At 37.9% G+C, this 21,071-nt stretch overlaps 1 protein-coding gene across 1 annotated transcript; it reads left to right on the forward strand.

Moving 5' to 3' along the window:
• The first annotated feature begins 3,064 nt into the window (after window positions 1-3,064).
• On the forward strand, window positions 3,065-20,379 carry MED6 (mediator complex subunit 6). Its single transcript, XM_043980851.1, has 8 exons — window positions 3,065-3,121; window positions 9,360-9,519; window positions 11,269-11,360; window positions 14,177-14,259; window positions 14,546-14,654; window positions 16,514-16,629; window positions 19,160-19,187; window positions 19,968-20,379. The coding sequence occupies exons 1-8, from the start codon at window positions 3,100-3,102 to the stop codon at window positions 20,096-20,098; spliced, it is 741 nt and encodes a 246-aa protein (XP_043836786.1). The 5' UTR covers window positions 3,065-3,099; the 3' UTR covers window positions 20,099-20,379.
• Window positions 20,380-21,071: the final 692 nt, after the last annotated feature.

Here is a 21,071-nt window from a genome sequence, read left to right on the forward strand (position 1 = left end):
ATATCTCATATACTCCCTGTTCTTTCCTCTGACACTTCACTACCTTTGCATGGCCCTCATCACCTTATTATGCCTGGACTATTACAACAACCTTCTGGGGGGTTTTCCTGCCTCAAATCTCTCCCCATTCCCATGCATCCTCCTGTGCAACAATTAAACATAGAAGACATAGTTTCTGGGTAATTTAATAATTTTATTAATAGGCTGGCAGATTATTAATAAAAGGAGGCCTATTGGTCATCTCTCTCAGACCAAAGACCCCCACCCTCACCCCCACGGTGGTGGAGTCACAGTTCATCCACGTCTCCAACTGTAGGAGGTTCACCACACAGCAATCAAATCTAATTGGTTAACAACAATCAAATCTAATTGATTGACTTGATTGGAGGTGGGTTATATTCAAATGAAATCCAGGGATAGTGATTCAGGTTACTAACTCTTGAGAAGAATGACATCAGAGAATCTATACCCTACCCTAGCTGATGGGGGCACAATGGTTCCCACTTAAACTGGTTCTCCACAAGCTAAATCTCATCAGTAAAGTCCTACAGTTATATAGACAAAAGAATCTGTCTCCACCCAAGATTCCTTTGACCCAGATGCATCTTACTTTCCAAGAGAACTTTGATGGGGGGGCAGGGAGGGGAGGGGAGACTAACAAAGAAGGGAAGATCACTGGCTCCCCCAAGATATTGTTAATAATTATTTCTCACACCAGCCAGTTGTCAAGCAATATTTTTTGAAATTATATTTTCTCCCCCCCCCCGCTAATTACATGTAAAAACAATTTTTAACATTCTTTGTTGTTGTTTTTTTAAGTTTTGAGTTCCAGATTCTATCCCTACCTCCCTCCACTCAGCCCTCTCTGAGAAGGTAAGCAATCTGATATAGGTTATAAATGCAATCATGTAAAACATTTCCATATTGTTCATTTTGTGCAGGAAGACTAGAACAAAAAAAAGGAAGAAAAAGAAAGGAAAGAAGGAAGGAAGAGAGAGAGGGAGGAAGGAAAGAAGGAAGGAAGGAAGGAAGGAAGGAAGGAAGGAAGGAAGGAAGGAAGGAAGGAAGGAAGGAAGGAAGGAAGGAAGGAAGGAAGGAAAAAAAGTTTCAGTTTGTATTCAGACAACATATTTTCTTTCTCTGGAGGCTGATAGCATTTTTTATCATGAGTCCTACGGGATTGTCTCAGATCATTGTACTGCTGAGAACAGCCAAGTCGTTCACAGTTCCTCATCATACAATATTGCTATTACTGTGCACAATGTTCTCCTGCTTCTGCTCACTTCCAAAGTAATATTTAAAAAGCACAAGTCTATGTTACTCAACTCTGCCCCCCCCCCAATTCAATAAACTCCAGTGGTTCCCTATCAGCTCCAGGATCAAATATTTAAAAATCCACTATTTGGCTTTTAAAGCTCTTCATAACCTGGCTCCCTTCTACCTTTCCAATCTTTTTCCACCTTACTCTCTTCCATGTACTCTATGATCCAGTGATACTGTTCTTGGAGTTTCTTTAACAAGACACACCTATCTCCTGACTCTGGCCATCTCCCCTGGCTGTCCTACATGCCCTGACTTCTCTTAAAGTGTCAGCTGAAACCATATCTTCTACAAGAAGTCATTCCCAATTTCCCTTAACACAAGTTCTTTCTCACTGTGATTTTCTCTAAATTATCCACAGGGCAGCTAGGTGGCACAGTGGATAAAGTACCAGCCCTGGATTCAGGAGGACCTGAGTTCAAATCTGACCTCAGACATTTGACACTTGCTAGCTGTGGGACCCTGGGCAAGTCACTTTTAACCCTCATTGACCCGCAAAAAAAAAATATATATATATATATATATATATATATATATATATATATATATCTGCTATATAACTGTTATGTACATAGTTCTTTGAATGTTATCTCCCCTTGAGGGCAGGGTCTGTTTTAGCCATTCTTTGAATCCCTAAAGCTTCCCATGGTCCTTGGTAAACAGCAGGCACTTAAATACTTGTTAACAAGACTAGCTGACCTAGTTAAACATCAAAATATGAAGTAGTTTTTCAAGCCTGCCAAAATGATATTTCACATTTCCATTCAGCCTTGCCCTATTTCTAAAACAACTTCCATGTCTTTTGACAAGCCAAGCCAAGACTTAGGGCACCTCCTGCTGTCTTTGGTCATCTTATTATCCAAAAGAGGTAGAAGAAACGGAGAAAATATCAGTGATGCAGATAAAACTTTAAAAAAGTACGCCTGGTGTTTGTTAAAAGTCACCAGTACCGGGGCAGCTAGGTGGCGCAGTGGATAGAGCAGCGGCCCTGGAATCAGGAGGACCCGAGTTCAAATTCGGCCTAAAACACTTAACACTTACTTACTAGCTGTGTGACCCTGGGCAAGTCACTTAACCCCAATTGCCTCGCAAAAAAAAAAAAAGTCACCAATACCATCCTGAGTAGTCTCCTCTTTGACACTAACGCCCGACCCTGGACAAGTGACTCCAATTCTCTAGGCCTCAACTTCTTCCCTAGTAGAATGGGGACAAAACTTGCCTCTGAATCTCCCTGGGTTCTCGTCAAGACAGATCTACATAAATTTGAATAATCATAACAAAATTACCTTCTACTGGGCCCCGGGTTGGTGAGTGCTTTTTATTGGAAGGATGCAGAGCCATCCGGGGCAGACACATTTCTAGCAGACACGTTTTCACCGGGGTCCTCTTATCTTCCCTCCTCCTTCTCCCCCGGCCTTCTTTCTGGCCAGCCCCACCCCCGTAGTTGGCGTTTTATTCTCCCCAGCCTCTCCCTACCATCTCCCCTTCCCCCTCTTTCCTTTCCCCCCTCCCCCTCCTCTCTGGCCAGCGCGCCCCACCCCCATTTCGGCCTTTCATTTTCCTCAGCCCTCCACTTCTCCCCTCTCCCTCACGCTCTCACCTCTTCCCCTCCCACTCTTTCCTCTGGGGCCCGCCCCCAGCCTTCTATTAGCCACCTCCCGCCCCGCACCATGTTTCGGCCAGGACTTCTTCCGGCGCGGAAGGGCGTCCTTGGGCTTTTCCTTCTGGCGTATTATCGCAGCGCCGGAAGGAGGAGGAGCCTGCGGGGAGTCTGGCGCTATGGCGGCGGTGGATATCCGAGGTAACCGAAGCTTTCTTGCTTTATTGTCTCTGTAGTTGTAGCTGCGTTTGTCGTTTTTACCCCTCTTCTCTCCCTTCTTTCCTCGCATTTCTATTGTGTTTCTGTGGGGGGCCCTTTTGGTTAAGGCGGGGCTCGTCTCCCGTCTCGTCTCGTCTCCCGTCTCGTCTCCCGTCACCCGAAGCGATTCGGGAACTGTCAGAAGTCTCTCGGGAACTAAAGCGGTGGTGGGCCGGTGGTTTAGTCCTGTGGATACTTGTCTCTTTCCGTCCCCCGGCAAGTCAGTCATCAGTCATTTATTAAGCGCCTACTATTTGTCTGGCGGAGCAGCTAGGTGGTTCAGTAGGAGACAGTAACACCTGAGTTCAAATTCGACCTCAGACACTTAGTAGCTGTGTGACCCTGGGCAAGTCACTTAACCCTGTTGCCTCAGTTTCCTCATCTGTAAAATGAGCTGCGGAAGGAAATGGCAAACCACTCCAGGATCTTTGCCTAGAAAATCCCAAAAGGAGTCACGAAGAGTGGGCCCCGACTGAAAACGAATTAACAACAACAAATGGACCTGACACTGTGCAAAGTGCTGGGTTTACCTCTGCCCTCGAAAAGCCCACGGTCTAATGGGGGAGACAACATGCAAACAAGATAGGCATTGCTAAGCGAGACCGTTTGTTAGGGATCAAGAAACAGTCTTTGAGGACGGTTGGTTAAGGGAGAGAAGTGAAAAAGAGATTTATTCAGAAGTTCTCTCATGGAGCATTATAAAGACCGCCGGCCCTTTTCTTGTTCTAGCCTCAACAGGTATTCATGAGGATATCTTTCTCTCTGATGTAAAGGTTGCATATTTGTGTTACTTCTCACCTCTAGGCTCAGAGATGTTCCTCACTTTTATCATCATCTGGGACCCTTATCCTTGTCCTCTCATAAAAGGGAGACTGAGACGAGGGGTACCCCATAGACTTTCCTCAGGAACTTTTAAAATTATGTGAGTCTGTGTTCAGCACTTTAGTTATCCGTTCTCTTTTGCTTCTGCTACATTGGTAGTCCACTTCATATGTCAATCTTCTATATCCTGGATGATGTCTCTTATACCATGTATCATGGGCAAATTATCATTGGTAATGTATTTATTTTTAAACACTATATACCTAATTCAGACCCACCTGAAATGATGTATGTGCTTCGAAGTATTTTTCCAGTGAGTATGATTTATATGATTCTCTCCATTATCACCTTATCTTCCTTGTTGCCAAGGGGGCAGGCATTGGCAAGGTGGTTGGCTACTTAGAGATTTATTCTGTGATTATGGAACAAGCAAAATTAATTTTTCCACCTGGCCAGCAAACCCAGGACTTGGGCCTCTACGTGATTTAGCTAACCAGCCCCATAGCTACCTTATCTGAAGAATTTTTACACTTAAAATTTCCTGAAAATAGGATCTATATCTATATATTAATTTGTTACCATTTTTCCTGCTCCTACCTAAGTCTAGAACCATAAAATTTTAGGAGAGGCTGGGTGGTGAAGTGGTTGGAACATGGGATGTGTAAGACCAGCTGTGAGAGTAGACATAGTATGCCTTGACTGTTATTCCCTGATAAAGGGCAATACAAAAACCTGTACTACTTACCTCCCAGGGTTGTTGTGAACCTCAAATGAGATGTGTATAAAGCTCTTTGCAAACCTTAAAATGCTATATAATTGTCAGCTGTCTATTAAATTATAGTATTATTCTCATAATCAAAATTGGTTCTGATACCTTGGAGATATTTCTTACCTAAGTTTTTTTTTAATAAAAGTATTTTATTATTTTCTAGTTACATATAGAGATGGTTTTTCAGCATTTGTTTAAATAAGATTTCCAATTTCAAAGTTTTCTCCCTCCCTCCCCTCCTCCCCTAGACAGCAGGCAATTTGATATAGGTGTGTTCTCTCTCTCTCTCTCTCTCTCTCTCTCTCTCTCTCTCTCTCTCTCTCTCTATATATATATATATATATATATATATATATATATATATACACACACACACACACACACACACATACACATACGTATATACACACACACTATATGCATAACAACATTAAGCATATTTGTGCATCAGTCATGCTATAAGAAAAGAATCAAAGCAATAAGGAAAAACCTCAAAATAGAAAAACAACAGCACCAAAAACAAAAGAAATAGTATGGTTCAATCAGCATCCATATTCCACAGTTTGTTTTTCTTTTTCCTGGATTTGGAGAGCCTTTTCCATCATGAGTCCCCTGGAACTTTCTTATACCATTGTATTGGTGAGAAGAATCCAGTCTATCACAGTTGATCAACACATAATGTTGGTGATACTGTGTATAATGTTCTTCTGGTTCTGCTCATCTCACTCATCATCAGTTCATGCAAATCCTTCCAGGTTTCTCTGAACTCCTCCTGCTCATCATTTCTTACAGCACAATAGAATTCTATTACATTCATATACCACAACTTGTCCAGCCATTCCCCAACTGATGGGCAACCCCTCAATTTCCAATTCCTTGCCACCACAAAAAGAGCAGCTATAAATATTTTTGAACATGTGGGTCCTTTTCCCTTTTCTATGATCTCCTTGGGAAAAAGACCCAAAAGTGGTATTGCTGGGTCAAAGGGTATGCACAGCTTTATAGCCCTTTGGGCATAATTCCAAATTGCTCTCCAGAGCTCAGTTCACAGCTCCACCAACAATGCATTAGTGTTCCAAATTTTCCACAGCTTCTCCAACATTTATTATTTTCCTTTTTTGTCATATTGGCCAATCTGATAGGTGTCAGGTGGTACCTCAGAGTTGTTTTAATTTGCCTCTCTCTAATCAATAGTGATTTAGAGCATCTTTTCATATGGGAATAGATAGCTTTGATTTCTTCATCAGAAAACTTCCTGTTCATATCCTTTGACCATTTCTCAATTGGGGAATGACTTGGATTCTTATAAATTTGATTTAGTTCCCTATATATATTTTAGAAATGAGGCCCTTTATCAGAGGTACTTGCCATAAAAATTGTTTCCTAGCTTTCTGCATCCCTTCTAATATTGGATGCATTGCTTCTGTTTGTACAAAAACTTTTTAATTTAATGTAATCAAAATCATCCATTTTGCATTTCATGTGGTCATAAACTGTTCTCCTTTCCAAAGATCTGAAAGGTAGACTATTTGTTCCTCTCCTAATTTACCTATGGTATCACCTCTTATGTCATTTTTACTATATTAACTCTGCCTATCCATGAGCAATTGATATCTTACCTAAGTTTAAAGGGTTTATGCCCATTTTTTAGTTAAGTTTTTTTAAATTGATATTGAGATAATAAGATGATATAAACACACATTTTTGAGTTGAGTTGCTTTCAGAGGCAATCTAATCCAATCCATAATCAAAAGAAATACCTACAATGACATGTTGAACAAGTGGTTGGTAAACCAACCTGTGCTTGAATACTTCTAATGAGAGGGAAGCCACATTTCCCAAGGCTATTCATTACTATTTTGAACAGTTATAAGTTTAAATTTGTTTTTCCTTACCTCAAGCCTAAATTTGTCCTTTTGGAATTTCTACCCATTGCTCCTGCTTTTGTCATCTAGGGCCAAATAGAAGAAATCTAATCTGCCATCTTCCCAGTTTCCCCAAGTCACAACATAGGTGTTATCTTCAACTCCTCACTCTCTCTCACTCCATATTCAATCATTCGTCATATCCTGCCATCCTGCCATTTCTACTTTGATTATATATCTCATTTTATGCTCCCTTCTGTCCTGTCACCACCCTAGTATAGGCCCTCATCACTTCATGCCTGGACTATTGCAGTAGGCTACTGGTGGGTCTCACTGCCTCAAGTCTTAAATCCATCCATCTTCTGTTTAGCTGTCACATTGACCCTCTTAAAGAACAAGTCTGCCTCCGCCTGCCTTTCCAGTCTACTTTCACCTTACTCTCCTCCTTATACTACATGATCCAGTGACATTGGCCTCCTTGCTGTTCCTTAAACAATAAATTCCCACCTCCTAACTTTTGTCACTTTCACTGGTTGCATCTTTTGCTCAGAAGTCTCCTTCCCAGTCTCTACTAGGTTTCTTTCAAGTCTTGGCTAAAATCCCCATTCCCCTTAATAACAAACAGTGCCTTCTCTCTGAGACATTGCCCAGTTAATCCTGTGTAGTATATCTTATTTGTGCATAGTTGCTTGCAGGGGCTGTCTTTTGCCTTTCATTGTATCCCCAGGCTTTAGTACAGTGCTTGGCACTTAGCAGGTGCTTAATGCCAGACTGATTTCTCATGACAGTCCTTCAGATATTTGAAGACAGCTATCATGTCCCCATTTAGTCTTGAGGCTAAGCAACCCCAGTTCTTTCAAGTGATCCTCATGTGAGGATCATGTGATATAAGAACCTTTACCATCCTATTTGTACTCCTAAATGCTTCCTAGTTTTTCAGGCTCCTTTCTAAAGTGGAAGATCCAAACACAATATAATCCAGATGCATAGAATATAAGAAATGATCATATTTTCCTTTCAGCTATACTACAGCTCTAGAAATTTTCTTTAGCTCTAGGAGTCAGTCCAGGAATTTAGGAGCAAGGTAAATTTTCAGCTTTTAGGAACACAACAGAATGGTAGAGGAAGGGTTAGCATGTTTGTTGCCATTGATTTGCATCCTTTGCAGACAGCTTGGACAGAAGTCAATAAATGGTGTACCCCAGGGATATGAGTGTAACCCCAGTTCTTTTCCACATTCTTAGATGCCATTAAGTTTGCAGATAGTACACAGCTGAACGGATTAGCTAATCTTGATTGATTTTTAAAATGGTCCAGCCTGGCATCTAATAGGTGCTTAATGTTTGTTTATTGGTTGAATTATGCAAATAAAATGACTAAACTATACATAACCTTTGACCCATAGATTCCATTATTGAGCTGTCAATTCAGGAATAGCCAAATGTAATAAAGTATTACTGTGCTATAAGAAATAATGAACATGATGAATACAGGGAATCATGGAAAGATCTCTGTGACCTGATTGATGCTGAGTACAGTAAACAGAGCCAAGGGAAAAAACATACATAATGACTATAGCAGTGTAAATAGAAAGAGTAAACGTGCAAGGATGCATGTGGGTGCACGCACACACTGGCACACACACACACACACACACACACAGATTAAAAGTGAATTTTGCAAAATTGTAAAGAACCAAGTATGGCTCAAAAGAAAGTTATGAAAGGATGCTCCCAACCAACTAATTTGTGGAGGTGGGAGGTACACAAGTGATAAATATTACATATATTTTTGGACTTTTCAGTGTATGGATCAATTGTGCTGATTCTTTTCTTCTTTTTCTATTAAAAAAAATGGTATTTTTTTTATATGAGATGATTACCTTGAAGGGGGGGGTTGTGCTTGTAAAACTATAATGATGTTTAAAAAAACATCAGTCCTTTGATCCAACAATACCACTGATAGGTTTATATCTCAAAGACATCCCCCAAAAGAGAAAAAGACCGATTTGTACAAAAATATTTATAGCAGCTCTTTTTGTGGTGGCTAAGAATTGGAAACCAAAGGAATGCCCATCAATTGGGGAATGGCTAAACAAGCTGTGGTATATGATGGTGATGGAATATTATTGTGCTTTAAGAAATTATGAGCAGGATGATTTCTGAAAGGCCTAGAAAGATTCGTATGAACTGATGTTATAGTGAAGTGAGCAGAACCAAGAGAACATTGTGCACAGAGACAGCAGTATTGTTTGATGAAGAACTTTGAATGACTTGACTATTCTCAACAATACAATGATCCAAGACAATCCCAAAGGACCTCCAAAGAAAGAACTGATAATTGATGGAACAGATTGAAGCATGCTATTTTTCACTTTCACTTTTTTCTTTTAATCAATTTTTCTTATACAAAATGACTAGTATGGTAATGTTTTACATAATTGCACATGTATAATCCACATCTGATTGCTTACCACCTCAGGGAAGGAGGAGGGAGGGAAGGAGGGATAAAAATTGGAACTCAAAACTATAAATAAAAATGTTTATAAAAAAACATCAGTAAAAACTTACTTTAAGACAGCCCCATCATTTTTCTTTTCTTTTCCTTTTTTTTTTATTTTGAGGTGAGAAGATGAGTATGACTTGATGGGAAGAAGAGAGAAGGAAAGCTGATAGTTATATGTAATTTGCTATTAAACGTGTTTCCTTCTGTTTCTCTTCCATAGACAACCTGCTGGGAATTTCATGGGTTGACAGTTCCTGGATCCCTATATTGAACAGTGGTAGTGTCCTGGATTATTTCTCTGAACGAAGTAATCCTTTTTATGATCGGACATGTAATAATGAAGTGGTCAAAATGCAGAGGCTCACATTGGAACACTTAAAGTAAGTTGTTGTAAGAACATTGTTGCCAACTAAAAGGACTACTCAGTAGATCTGCTATTCTATAGCTATAGCTCATAAATTTCAAAGTAGAAGTCAGAATGCATATGAGTCTTACATCTTATCAGGACGTGGATATAAAAGAGAATGCCTGGTATATTTCTCCATATCAGTGTACCCTGTCTGATATGACTATTTGGTACCATGAAAACATAACATTAAGTGAAAACAATATAGGGTGCAGTGAGTTCCATGCAAACAATATGAGAAATGGGATGTTTAATCTTGGGTGGCAAAAATTTGAACTGTAAAACCTGAAATAGGAATAAAGAGCTAAGTTTTTGACGGGGAACTCTTCTCTCATTGGAGTGACTAATAAAAACTCTTCCTGGCCTTCCCAGCAACTGCTTTCTGATTGGCTAATCACCATTCTCCACCAGACCAAGGGTGGAGGTTTGAGAGGGGGATATTAACTATTGGGAAATTGGGACAGTATGTTTACAGTATATTTGTGTAGTGTTGTTAGAGCAGCATTATGTGGGGTATGCCTATAAAACAAATTTGTTGTCATCACTTAAATACTCACTTGTAAATTATCCAGCTCTAAAGCTTTCAATCCTGGCAGGCAGCAGGTTTGGATAATCTGTTACAGAGGAGTGTTTTAACAGTAGAACCAACATAGTTGGTAGCAGTTATACCTTTGCTAGTTTGAGGTGTTTAAGTATGTTCATCCAAGTACTTAATATACAGGACAAGACTTCATTTGAGAGAAAAGACAGGTACCTTGTAAGGCAAGCTTTTTTAAGAATTCTTTTTTGTGCAGTGCGGTAGGATTAGGGTGGGGAGTCAAACCTGTGATTTCATTGGAAACTCCCTTTACTAATGCCAGATTGATACCAACTCTGCACCTTAGTTGCCTGGGACACTGAAAGGTAAAGTGATTTTTGCCTAGGACTTGACATGAAGGTTTTATCTACTATGCCATGCTACTATTCATTAGTCCATCAACAAGCATTTATTAATGGTGTCAGGAGCTGGAGATGAAAATAAAAAGGATGAAATAATTCTTCCTGCCAAGGAGCTTATCAGTTTGTTATGGGTCCATAAGATTTTCCTAAATTTGAAAAGATGGAGCATAATAATGTGTTCTTTCATTTGTCAGGCAAATAAGATAGCTATTCAAAAAGTACATTTATTTAGGTAATTTTTTTTAAAAACTGATTTTATATATATTTTATTACTTGTACTTACTAGTAATTTTCAACATAATACATCATAATTTTTATCATCTTTGGGCAAACTTCACAATTCTAAGTGAACAAAATATATGATCCCTAGTTTTCATTTATTGATATTCCAGTGCTTATAGCATCTCTGTTGCACTGCTTTCCTGCCTAAAACTTTGTACATCAGTTTGCTATGCTTTTGTGATTGACACTGTTTTCTGCACAAACTTCAGTGAGATGAAAATGAATTTCCATAGCAGAAACTTTTTTTTTTCCATTTTAAAGTCTTAGGATGACTTCATCAAGAGATATCATATAGGAAGCCAATCCTACTTTTAACTGTGGATCCATCAAATCACAGAAGTTTTTTTTCCCTTTCCTTTTCCCCTTTCATCTCTCACTTATATTGTCTTACCTTTGAAATTATTGTACTCTGTACAATACACTGATAACTTTATGAGGTCAATTTTGAAACAACTTTTATAGATTTCTTAATTCTTAGTGTTTTTTGGTTTTTGTCTTCAAGTCAAATGGTTGGAGTAGAGTACATCCTTTTGCATGCCCAAGAGCCTATTCTTTTTATCATTCGGAAACAACAGAGGCAGTCTTCTACACAAGGTAAGTGACATACATGTTAGTTCATATTTTCTTTTCAAAGACCCATGAGCTCCTTATTTTCTAACTTTCAGGTTTGTTTGGGTTTTTTTTAATTGTAATCACTTTTACGTTCCTGGCATCAATAATATATTTTATTTTCCTAAAATTATATCCATACATATGGCTTTTTTCGGAAAGAACAGAGGTTTCCCTCTAGTGGCAAAATGCTAACTGTACAAGGAAAAAGTATTTGGTCGTAGATTCAAATGATGTTTGTGTTGTGTGAAATACATCCTTATTGTAATGAGGTATATTATTTTTGAGGCTTAGTTTAGTTGATAAAAAAAGTATAAAATTAATCTCAGATTTTCTGTTCTCAGTTTAAGAGCAAACTCTCATAAACCTAAGTAGTTAGCTTGTGATATTGAGAACTACTCATTGTGATATTAAGAACTAATATTCAGTAGAATATGGACTGAATAGTAGGAAATAAATTCTAATATTGCCTATAAGGTATTAATTATTCTCAGAGGAATGGTTCACCATGCTTTTACTGTTAATTGGGTTTTAAAGTGTCATCTTCCATTTTCTAATGGTAGGCCCTTTCATTATTAAAATGAACATGGAAATTTGATTCTAAACATGCTTAATTAGATTTCATATCTGCTTTTATCCTTCATTGTAGTTTTTTTCTTCTTTCTTTTTTTTCTTCTTTTTTTTTCTTCTTCTTTCTTTCTTCTTCTTGTTCTTGTTCTTGTTCTTGTTCTTCTTCGAGGCAGTCAGGATTAAGTGACTTGCCCAGGGTCATACAGATAGTGTCTGAAGTAGAATTTGAACTCACATCCTCCTGACTCCAGGGCTGGTGCTCTGTCTACTGAGCCATCTAGCTATAAAAAAATTGTGATTTTTTAAAAAATAGATTTTTGTTGAAATTGCTTGTTATTACATTATATATATATTCCCATTATTTCCCTCCCAGAAAACCGTTCCTTATAACAAAGAATAAGAAAGGAGTAAAAAACAGTTCAGCAAAACCAACCAATACAACAACCAAGTCTGCCATTCTATGCAGTGGTCTATACCAGTGGTGTTAAATCTTTCCAGATGGCATCATGACTTAGGAAGAACTCAAATTAACATTCTCTATGTTGTATTATATTTTTATTTATTTTGTTAAACATTTGATATTTCTGTGATTTTATTTTGTTTACTTTTTGGTTACTCACTTCTTATCCCCCATTAAATTCTTATTCCTTTTTCATTTCATATAAAATGAGTGTTGAACTAGATAATCTCAGAAGTCTCTTTCAAGTTCTCAAATTCTATCTTCTTGTTCAATGACCATTGTATACTAGGTGTTGGAGTTACAAAAATGGTTATAACATCCGATCCAAATAGGGGTAGGCAATGGAGTGAGAGACTTTCTATACAAACAGCTGTTAAATGAAGAGAGTGACATCAGTACAAAGGGAAGATCCAGTCAGGGAGCTATGAGAAATCTGAAGAGCCCAGATGACTTTCCCTGGAGAGATGGGATAGAGAGCTTCCTGGAGCGGGTGGCACTTAGGTTGAACTTTAAATATTTTAGCAGATGGGGATGTGGATGTGCAAGTCTATTCCGGATGTTCAGTGTTATATGAATGAACATAAGCTTAGAGAGGAATAGGCACTTGAAAAGAAGGAGCAGAGGCCAGGCCTAATTTGTTTTGGGGAAGAATGTGTGTGTGTGTGTGTGTGTGTGTGTGTGTGTGTGTGTGTGTGTGAGAGAGAGAGAGAGAGAGAGAGAGAGAGAGAGAGAGAGAGAGAGAGAGAGAGAAAGTGGTTTATGAAAGGGGTAGTAGCAAGAGATGAGGCTGGAAAGATATACTGTGGAGAAGGCATAAAATACTCACATCTGGAGACTGTTTGAATGTCAGTAAAGAGTCCCTAGCATCTGGGAGGGATCAGGCTTCAAGCTTAATGTCCCTTGCAGCTTGTCTGCCAGTTTGCACTTGTCTTTGCTTAGCATAGGAGTCACTTGGAATTATTGAAGGACTATCTCAGAACTTCTAAATCCTCCTTTTGGACCTACAGATATTACTGGTGTGTTATACTTGTTATATATACTTGTCCATCATTGTGCCTGATAAACAGATATTAGTTGTGAGTAGAGCATTTATTAAGTGCTTATTCTAGGCTACCAAGTGTACTCTGTCTTGGGGATACAAATACAAGCAAATGAGAAGGTCCCTACCCTCAAGAAATATATATCATAACAGGCAAAAACTATATACATAAAAAGGAGCTGAGGAAAGGTGGAAGGTACTGCTGTCCTGGAGGTGGAGATGGCTGTGGCCCAGTATGATAGTGATAGTGGCTAATGGGCCATAAGGACATAGCTGTTCCCTGGTTGGGAAGGCTGCTGTGAGGAAATGGAAAAGGAAGTGGAGAGCAGCTCTAATGAGGGAATCTGTTTGCAGAGGGGAAAAGACTAGAGAAAAATAAGAAGAATTTTTTTACTGAGCACCAACTGGGTATGCAATGTCCCCAGAGTCTTAAAACTACACTGACACTTTTACATATTATTTTTCTTCACATAGCAAGTGTGCTCTGGCCCAAAATGATCTCTTTAAAGTATATTCTAGTGCCACTAAGAAAGCCCAAAAGTCTGGGCATTTGATTCTTAATTTCCATCCATGTCATTGTCTTGGGCAACTCTCTACTTTTAATTCTGTCAGATAAAATATTTTTACTGTTCTAAAATTTTCTTCTCAAATGAATACTGAGCCATTTGTATTTTTCTCTAATGTTGCATAGTTACTGATCGACATTTCAGAAATGCCTTTTTATTGTTTCAGTCATCCCGTTAGCTGATTATTATATCATTGCTGGTGTAATTTATCAGGCACCTGACTTGGGATCTGTCATCAACTCCAGAGTGGTAAGTGTCTTTTTGTAAGAGTTTGAAGTGGAGGCGAGTGGTCAGGAAAGGGAACCAATGAGTTCTTCCCTCTCTGACAAACTTGTCTGAGTATTTGCTTTTGAAACCTAAACTCCATGTTGACCAGGATAACTATGTTTGTATATTACAGACCTGTCCAAAGAGTTTTGTTGTTTCTGAGAGCCACAAAAGACATTGTCCTTGCCAGAAGAGCATTCTCTTTTTGGTTATTTTTTCTTGCAATTTTTCACCCAGTGAAAAACTCAAAACTTCCTTCTTTTGTCAGCTCACAGCGGTGCATGGGATTCAGTCAGCTTTTGATGAAGCTATGTCCTATTGTCGTTACCACCCCTCCAAAGGGTACTGGTGGCACTTCAAAGATCAGGAAGAACAAGGTAGGACATCCAAAGCTTTTTAGGTGCAAATGATGCCTTTGAGAATAATAGAGAATAGTGGATACTTCCTACCATGGCTTTTCCACATTATAGTGAAATATTTGCAGAATAAAAAAGTTATTACAGCCAAAACTGATGAAAGAACTAGCTTATTCCATGGGAATAGTAGTTTCTCTTATTTCAAATGTAGTTTGATTCACTTTGAAAGAAAATCTTAGAGGTACCTTTTGGAGACTTGAGCTTATGCTTAATAGGTCCAGAGATTGGGAGTGAAAGGAAAAGCAGTAGGAGATCAGCTCTAGACAGGTTAAAAGAAAAGCAAAATGATAATAATAATAATAATAATTCAGGGATTAAATAGAGAATCTACCCATAAAAATAACTATCTGATATTCCCTCTTTCAGCCCAGAAAATATGTGGCAGGTGATAGATGAAATGAATGAGAAAACAAAGGTTTGATCATCTGAGCATATCAATTTATTAAGCAATGAATTCTAAGTGCCCAAGAAACTGAGACCAAACCTCCTAAGCCTAGGACTGGACTCAAAATATAAGGGGAGACAGACCATTAAAAATAATCCAGTACAAAGAAAGAATACAACATTAGGTGATCTGATTTCTAACTGGAGGGAGGATTAGGGACTTTCCAAGTTGGGAGGGAGAGAGAAAAGAGGAACAGTTCCCTGAATTCAGGTGTCCCGTTCCCCCCAAAGTGTCTGTAAACAATCAAAGGAGCACGGAAACAATAACTAATTGATCAGTACAGGACTAGTTTTTAGATAAGACAAATGGATTGCTTGAGATGTACAATTGTGCAAAAACTCCTTGTATCAATTTTTGGATTTGACTGGGTTTCTGGTCAGCATAACTTAAGTCATTGGGTAAGAGTCTCTGAGTAGCAGGGAGAGGTGGTCCAGTTTCCTAGCCACACAATCCAATAAGGTTTTCTCACAATTCCCACAATTGAATAAAATTTTCTCACAAGACAGAATTTGGACTAGACCCATAAATGAATAGAAATGGAGCTGAGCTGCTGGCTCCAGAATTGAGTCACAAGATCGAGTCAGTGCGATTCACTAAATTACCATAACTAACCACTTGCTGTCCTGATCCTCTGAATTCACTCACATGCATGTCATTTAATGATAGCTTCCTGGTATAAACCGTATTAAGGACACTTTTCACCTTTAAATGAATCACATAGAAGGGACTTGAAATCCTTTTTTCCCCTTAATTATGTAAAAATTGACTCAAAATTAATATCAGCATTTTTTCTTCTTAGGAAATTTTTTTTAAGAGTTTACTTGCTCTTAAAATTAGGGGAAAGATAGAAAACTTTGTTATAAATTCAAGAAATAATGAAAACACATTTCAGTTTCATGTCATGGCCAATTAAGGAAGAAAAAGATGAAAGATTTGGGTTGGGGATAGGGCAGGGCAGAGAAAGAAGATCAAAAGAGAGTTTAAGGGGGAAGATGAACAATAGAAAGAAGGAAAGACTATTCTTTGAAATCTCAGGTCCATCTTTTTTAATAGGTTACAGTTGGTATTGAATCTGAGGTATCATTGAGCACTTAGAACTTACTCTGTACATTAACAACTACTCCACTAAGCTTTTGAATTGTATTATGGAGAATACATACATACATACACACACATACATACATTTCTGCCTTTCCATGTAGATTGATTTAAATACTGTTGCTATTAGAGCTTTTCATTGTAAGAAGAAAGCTTAGAACTATGTTTGGCATTAGATTGAGCAGCCCCAAAATGGTATTTAGTTGATCCATGATGAATACAAGGTACCGTTTTCTACTTGATTATGGTGATGTATCTTGCACTTCTTATGTTCCAGATAAAGCCAAACCTAAAGCCAAGAGAAAAGAAGAACCAAGTTCTATTTTTCAGAGGCAGCGTGTGGATGCGTTACTCCTAGATCTACGACAGAAATTTCCACCCAAATTTGTTCAGGTAATAGCTTGTGCTGATAGTTTTTATTTTAAATATGAAATCTGCAAGAACTAAGCATTCATTATGTTTGGCTGGTGACATTATTTTTAAAAATTGTATATTTGTTTCATATTACTTGTTTAGAAGAAAGAACTGAAAACAATGTTCATAATGCATCCACAAAAGGAATCCTAAGTTGATGGGAAGATTGAAAGTTTTCTGGAGGAAATGGCATTTCGTGTTCTCTTGGAATTATGAACATTTGGAAATTTAGGAAGAGAATACTCCAGACATAGGTTATTTGTAGGAAGATAGGGATGATTGTGTGATGGGAATGGTGAGTAGGTTGTCAAAGCAAGAGTTGACATGAAGAGTTAGGGTAGAAATGGATATATAGTATAGAATAGACCCTTAAAGATGAATTGGGGGGTGCAGCTAGGTGGCGCAGTGGATAAAGCACAGGCCCTGGATTCAGGAGTACCCGAGTTCAAATCTGGCCTCAGACGTTTGACACTTACTAGCTGTGTGACCCTGAGCAAGTCACTTAACCCTCATTGCCATGCCCCCCCCCCAAAATTAAAAAAAAAAAAAAAAGATGAGTAAGTAAATTAATTGGAATTCTGTGTTTCACCAAGAAGTATTTTTGAATTATATACTTTATGCTAAGCATTGTGCTGGGTGTAGAAGATACGAAGTCAAAAGCAAAACAGTCTCTACCCTTGGGGAGCTTACGGTCTTAACAGTGTGGACCAAATGCACTATATAAGCATATACAAACTAAATACAATGTAATTGGGTAGAGGATGAGGTATGGTACTAACATCTGTGTGTGATGAAGAGGGATCAAGAAAGGTTTATTTAGACTTCGCGTGTTTACCAACCCAATGATAGGAAGGCACAGAAAGGTTTTCAAGAGATAATAAGATGTGGTTGGCCCAGAACTTTCCACTCTCACTACTTAAGTCAGGCTGATTAGATTACAGTAATTCTTTATTGAACTATTGCACTGACTTCTTGTCTTTCTCTTCCTCTTGTGTCCCTCTTACCTAAACTGTCCTTCATAGAACTATTTGATTGATTTTTCATCAGTGTATAAGTGTCATTAAGTTATTTCACATCCCAAACAATTTCAGTGACTTCCTTATGTTTACCAAATAAAATCCCAGACTCTTTAATCTGTTTGTTATTCAAGGTTTACTACCTCCTTGATGTCTTCCCTAAGGCCACCCCCAAATCTCTAGCTATTTGTCTATCTCTGTCTCTCTCTCTCTCACACACAGACAAAGTGATTTCTAATTAACTTGATTTCATAATGCTTTATGCTCTTCATATGCATATAGTCTCTCTCAGTCTCCTAATTTGCTTTATACTCACCTGTGCAGTTATTTTATCTTCTACTGAGTTATAAGATCTTTGTACCCAGGAACTGTGAATTATTTATCTGTGTCTTCTTCATCGTCTAGTACCACGTATGGTACATAGCACTTACTAATTATTTACTAAATATGTGATGTCCTCATGTAATTGTAAATGAGAGTCTAGAGCTGCTTCATCACTTCTGATCGGGAATACCTCAAGAACTGTCTTGGTCTCCATCATTCCCTTCCACTTTGTTTCCCTTTGAGTAAGACCACTGTCAGTGCAAAGGTTTGTTTTGTTTGTTTGTTTTTAGGTGAGGCAATTAGGGTTAAGTGACTTGCCCAGGGTCACACAGCTAGTAAGTGTTAAGTGTCTGAGGCCAGATTTGAACTCAGGTACTCCTGACTCCAGGGCTGGTGCTCTATCCGCTGCGCCACCTAGCTGCCCCATAATGGGGTTTTTTATTAGATATATTCAGGTTGGGTTGGGATTATTTTATGTGCAATGGTGTTTGACAATTCTGCTCTGATTTACCTTTACGTTTTTGTCAGAGATGAGGGGTTGGGAAGATTTAATACTAATGAAGAAAAGTGTGTTAGAAGATGATGAAATTTTTGCTTTTTAAGACAAGGCATTCCAACAGTGGTGCATGAATATCATTGAGACTGTTATAGCTTATTTATATTGTTATATTTTTTTAAAGCATTATAAAAGCAAAAACAAGGGAAAAAAAGCACAAGATGGTAGATAGAGCACTGGACCCCGGGACTCAGGATACCTATGTTAAAATCCCTGGTTTGACTCTTTCTAGCTCTGTTATTAGCTCATTTAACCTCTCTCATGCTCTCTGTAAAATAAGCATAATATTTGTACTCAGTACCTCCTAGGATGGTTGTGAGAATCAATCAGTTTATTAAGCACCTAGTCTGTGTTAGGCACTGGGCTAAGCAGCCGGGGACAAAAAAAGGCAAAAGACTGTCCCTGCCCTCAAAGAACTTGCAATCTAATAGGAGAAACAATGGCCAAATAAATCTATACAAATAATGAAAGATAAAATAGGAAACAATTAACACATGGAAAGCACTAGAATTAAGAGGAGTTGGGAAAGACTTCTTGAAAAAAGAAGAGGTCTTTTTAAAAGTGCAATATAAAGGAGTTGTCATTAATAAGTTACCTCTTTCTCTTGTTGCAGCAAAAACCTGGAGAAAAGCCTGTTCCAGGTATGAACATCTAACATTCTTAGCAAATTAGAAGTAAAAATAATAGCTTGTTTAGGACAAAAGTAACCTCACTCATTAATAGGATCTTTGGTGGTAGAAATGGCAGACTGTAGGCAATATCAATAGAGTGAACTAGTCACTTTGTCCTCCAAGACTTACTGCATTTTATTTTTTCTTACTTCTAAGGTCTTCTAAATTGTCAAGAAGGTGACACTGAAATATTTCAAACAGTTCTTTCATGGTAGAAGTATTGTTGCCTACAAAGTGAATTATAGATATTTTGCATTGGGTGAGAATGTATAAGATTTTTATTTGTGTGTGCGTGTATATACACATGTAAACACACATATATAAAATACATTTTATATATAATGCATTATATATGGAACACATAATAATGCATGTATATGCATTTTGAAAATGTTCTATTTTTCATAGAACACTATTAAACTTATTGAAAGATCTGAGTGAAAGAATATAACTTGAAGTTAAAGGGAAAAAAATGATAGATCTTTTTCTTTAAAGGACAGCTGGGCTCAGAAGAACATTCAAAGAATTCTTTTTTTCTGCCAGTGTCACACTTAGCTTTGGATCATAAGTGCTAAAAAGTAGAAGAGCAGGATCTCAGTATTTTGGGAATTTAAATGGATCCTAAAATACTGTCCCATCCTCCTTCTCCACCCCCCCCCCCAAAAGAATTGTATTAGTTGTGATTGATGTTTTTAGAAGGAATTTTTTTTAAAGTTAACCTCATCCTGAACATGGTGTTTTTGTTATTAGTGGATCAGACCAAGAAGGAGCCAGAACCTACACCCGAAGCGATAAAAACAGAGGAAAAAGAGACTCCCAAAAATGTCCAGCAGACAACTAGCACTAAATGTCCCCCTGAGAAACGAATGAGACTACAGTGAATGTTGGGCTGTTGTTTCCCCAGCACCAAAGAGAAACATACACAATTCCCCTTCTCTGGATGATATCAGACTTCTGCAGCAAAGACTTTCTACCATCACAGGATTTAAAATCCCTTGTTAAAGCTTTCTCTTCTTTATAAGAAGCTCTGGTTCCCTAGAAAAGAATTTATTTCATCTCCCTTCTTTGTATGTTAGATTTTTTTTCATTAATTTTTTACATGCTCCCCCATATCAGTAATATGTGTATATATGTGTTTATCAAATAAAATAACTTTATAGAATATTGGATTTGGGATGATTTTTGTTTGCTTGTTTTGCTCCTTCATTAGTAAATTGTGGTACTTTATAAATGTCTGGATCTTCATTTGGATAGCTTTCACTGCCCATCTTATGGTATATATCCTGGTAACTTTTGTACTTTGCAACCTTAAAATGCTATGTAAATGTCATTACTATTACTCTAAAGAAAGACGTGTCTGTTGTCAACTTTAGGGCTGACCTATACTAGGTTAAATGATTCTGATAACAGTATTTGTTTGTTTTCTATTCCATCCTCCATTTTGAGTGGAGAAAGGGGAAGTTAATCAGTTAAGTGATAATATAGTAATACAAGATAATAACACCAAAATATCTACATTAAATCAGGTCTAGGATAAGCTTGGGAATTAGAAGATGAATCCTGAGTCCCCAGACTCATGAATCTAAAAATACAGAGTTCTAGGTAATTTAGACATCAGCTCATTTGGGGCCTTAACTTATTGCAAGTAGGGTTTGTGAATATAGAGAAGACTATCAGCCAGGCTAAACATGAAGAGCTTTTCTTTTTCCTTCTATTTTTCCTTTTTATTATCAACTTAACTACAGATAAGAGTATTTTTATGTACAAAGATAAACATTAAACAAGGACTGCATGTGAAGCCATGGATGCAGCATGAATTTTTAAAGTATGTTTCAAATGTAATATGATAGTTCC

This window comes from Dromiciops gliroides, chromosome 2 (genome assembly GCF_019393635.1).
Source record: "Dromiciops gliroides isolate mDroGli1 chromosome 2, mDroGli1.pri, whole genome shotgun sequence".
NCBI lineage: Eukaryota > Metazoa > Chordata > Mammalia > Microbiotheria > Microbiotheriidae > Dromiciops > Dromiciops gliroides.

Bases quoted from the DNA above. Each gene is read 5' to 3' on its own strand.
- MED6 (XM_043980851.1), top strand. From the start codon at position 3,100: ATGGCGGCGGTGGATATCCGAG. The intron at 11,361-14,176 runs GTAAGTGACATA...TTATTGTTTCAG, and splicing joins GAGGCAGTCTTCTACACAAG to TCATCCCGTTAGCTGATTAT. The intron at 19,188-19,967 runs GTATGAACATCT...TTTTGTTATTAG, and splicing joins TGGAGAAAAGCCTGTTCCAG to TGGATCAGACCAAGAAGGAG.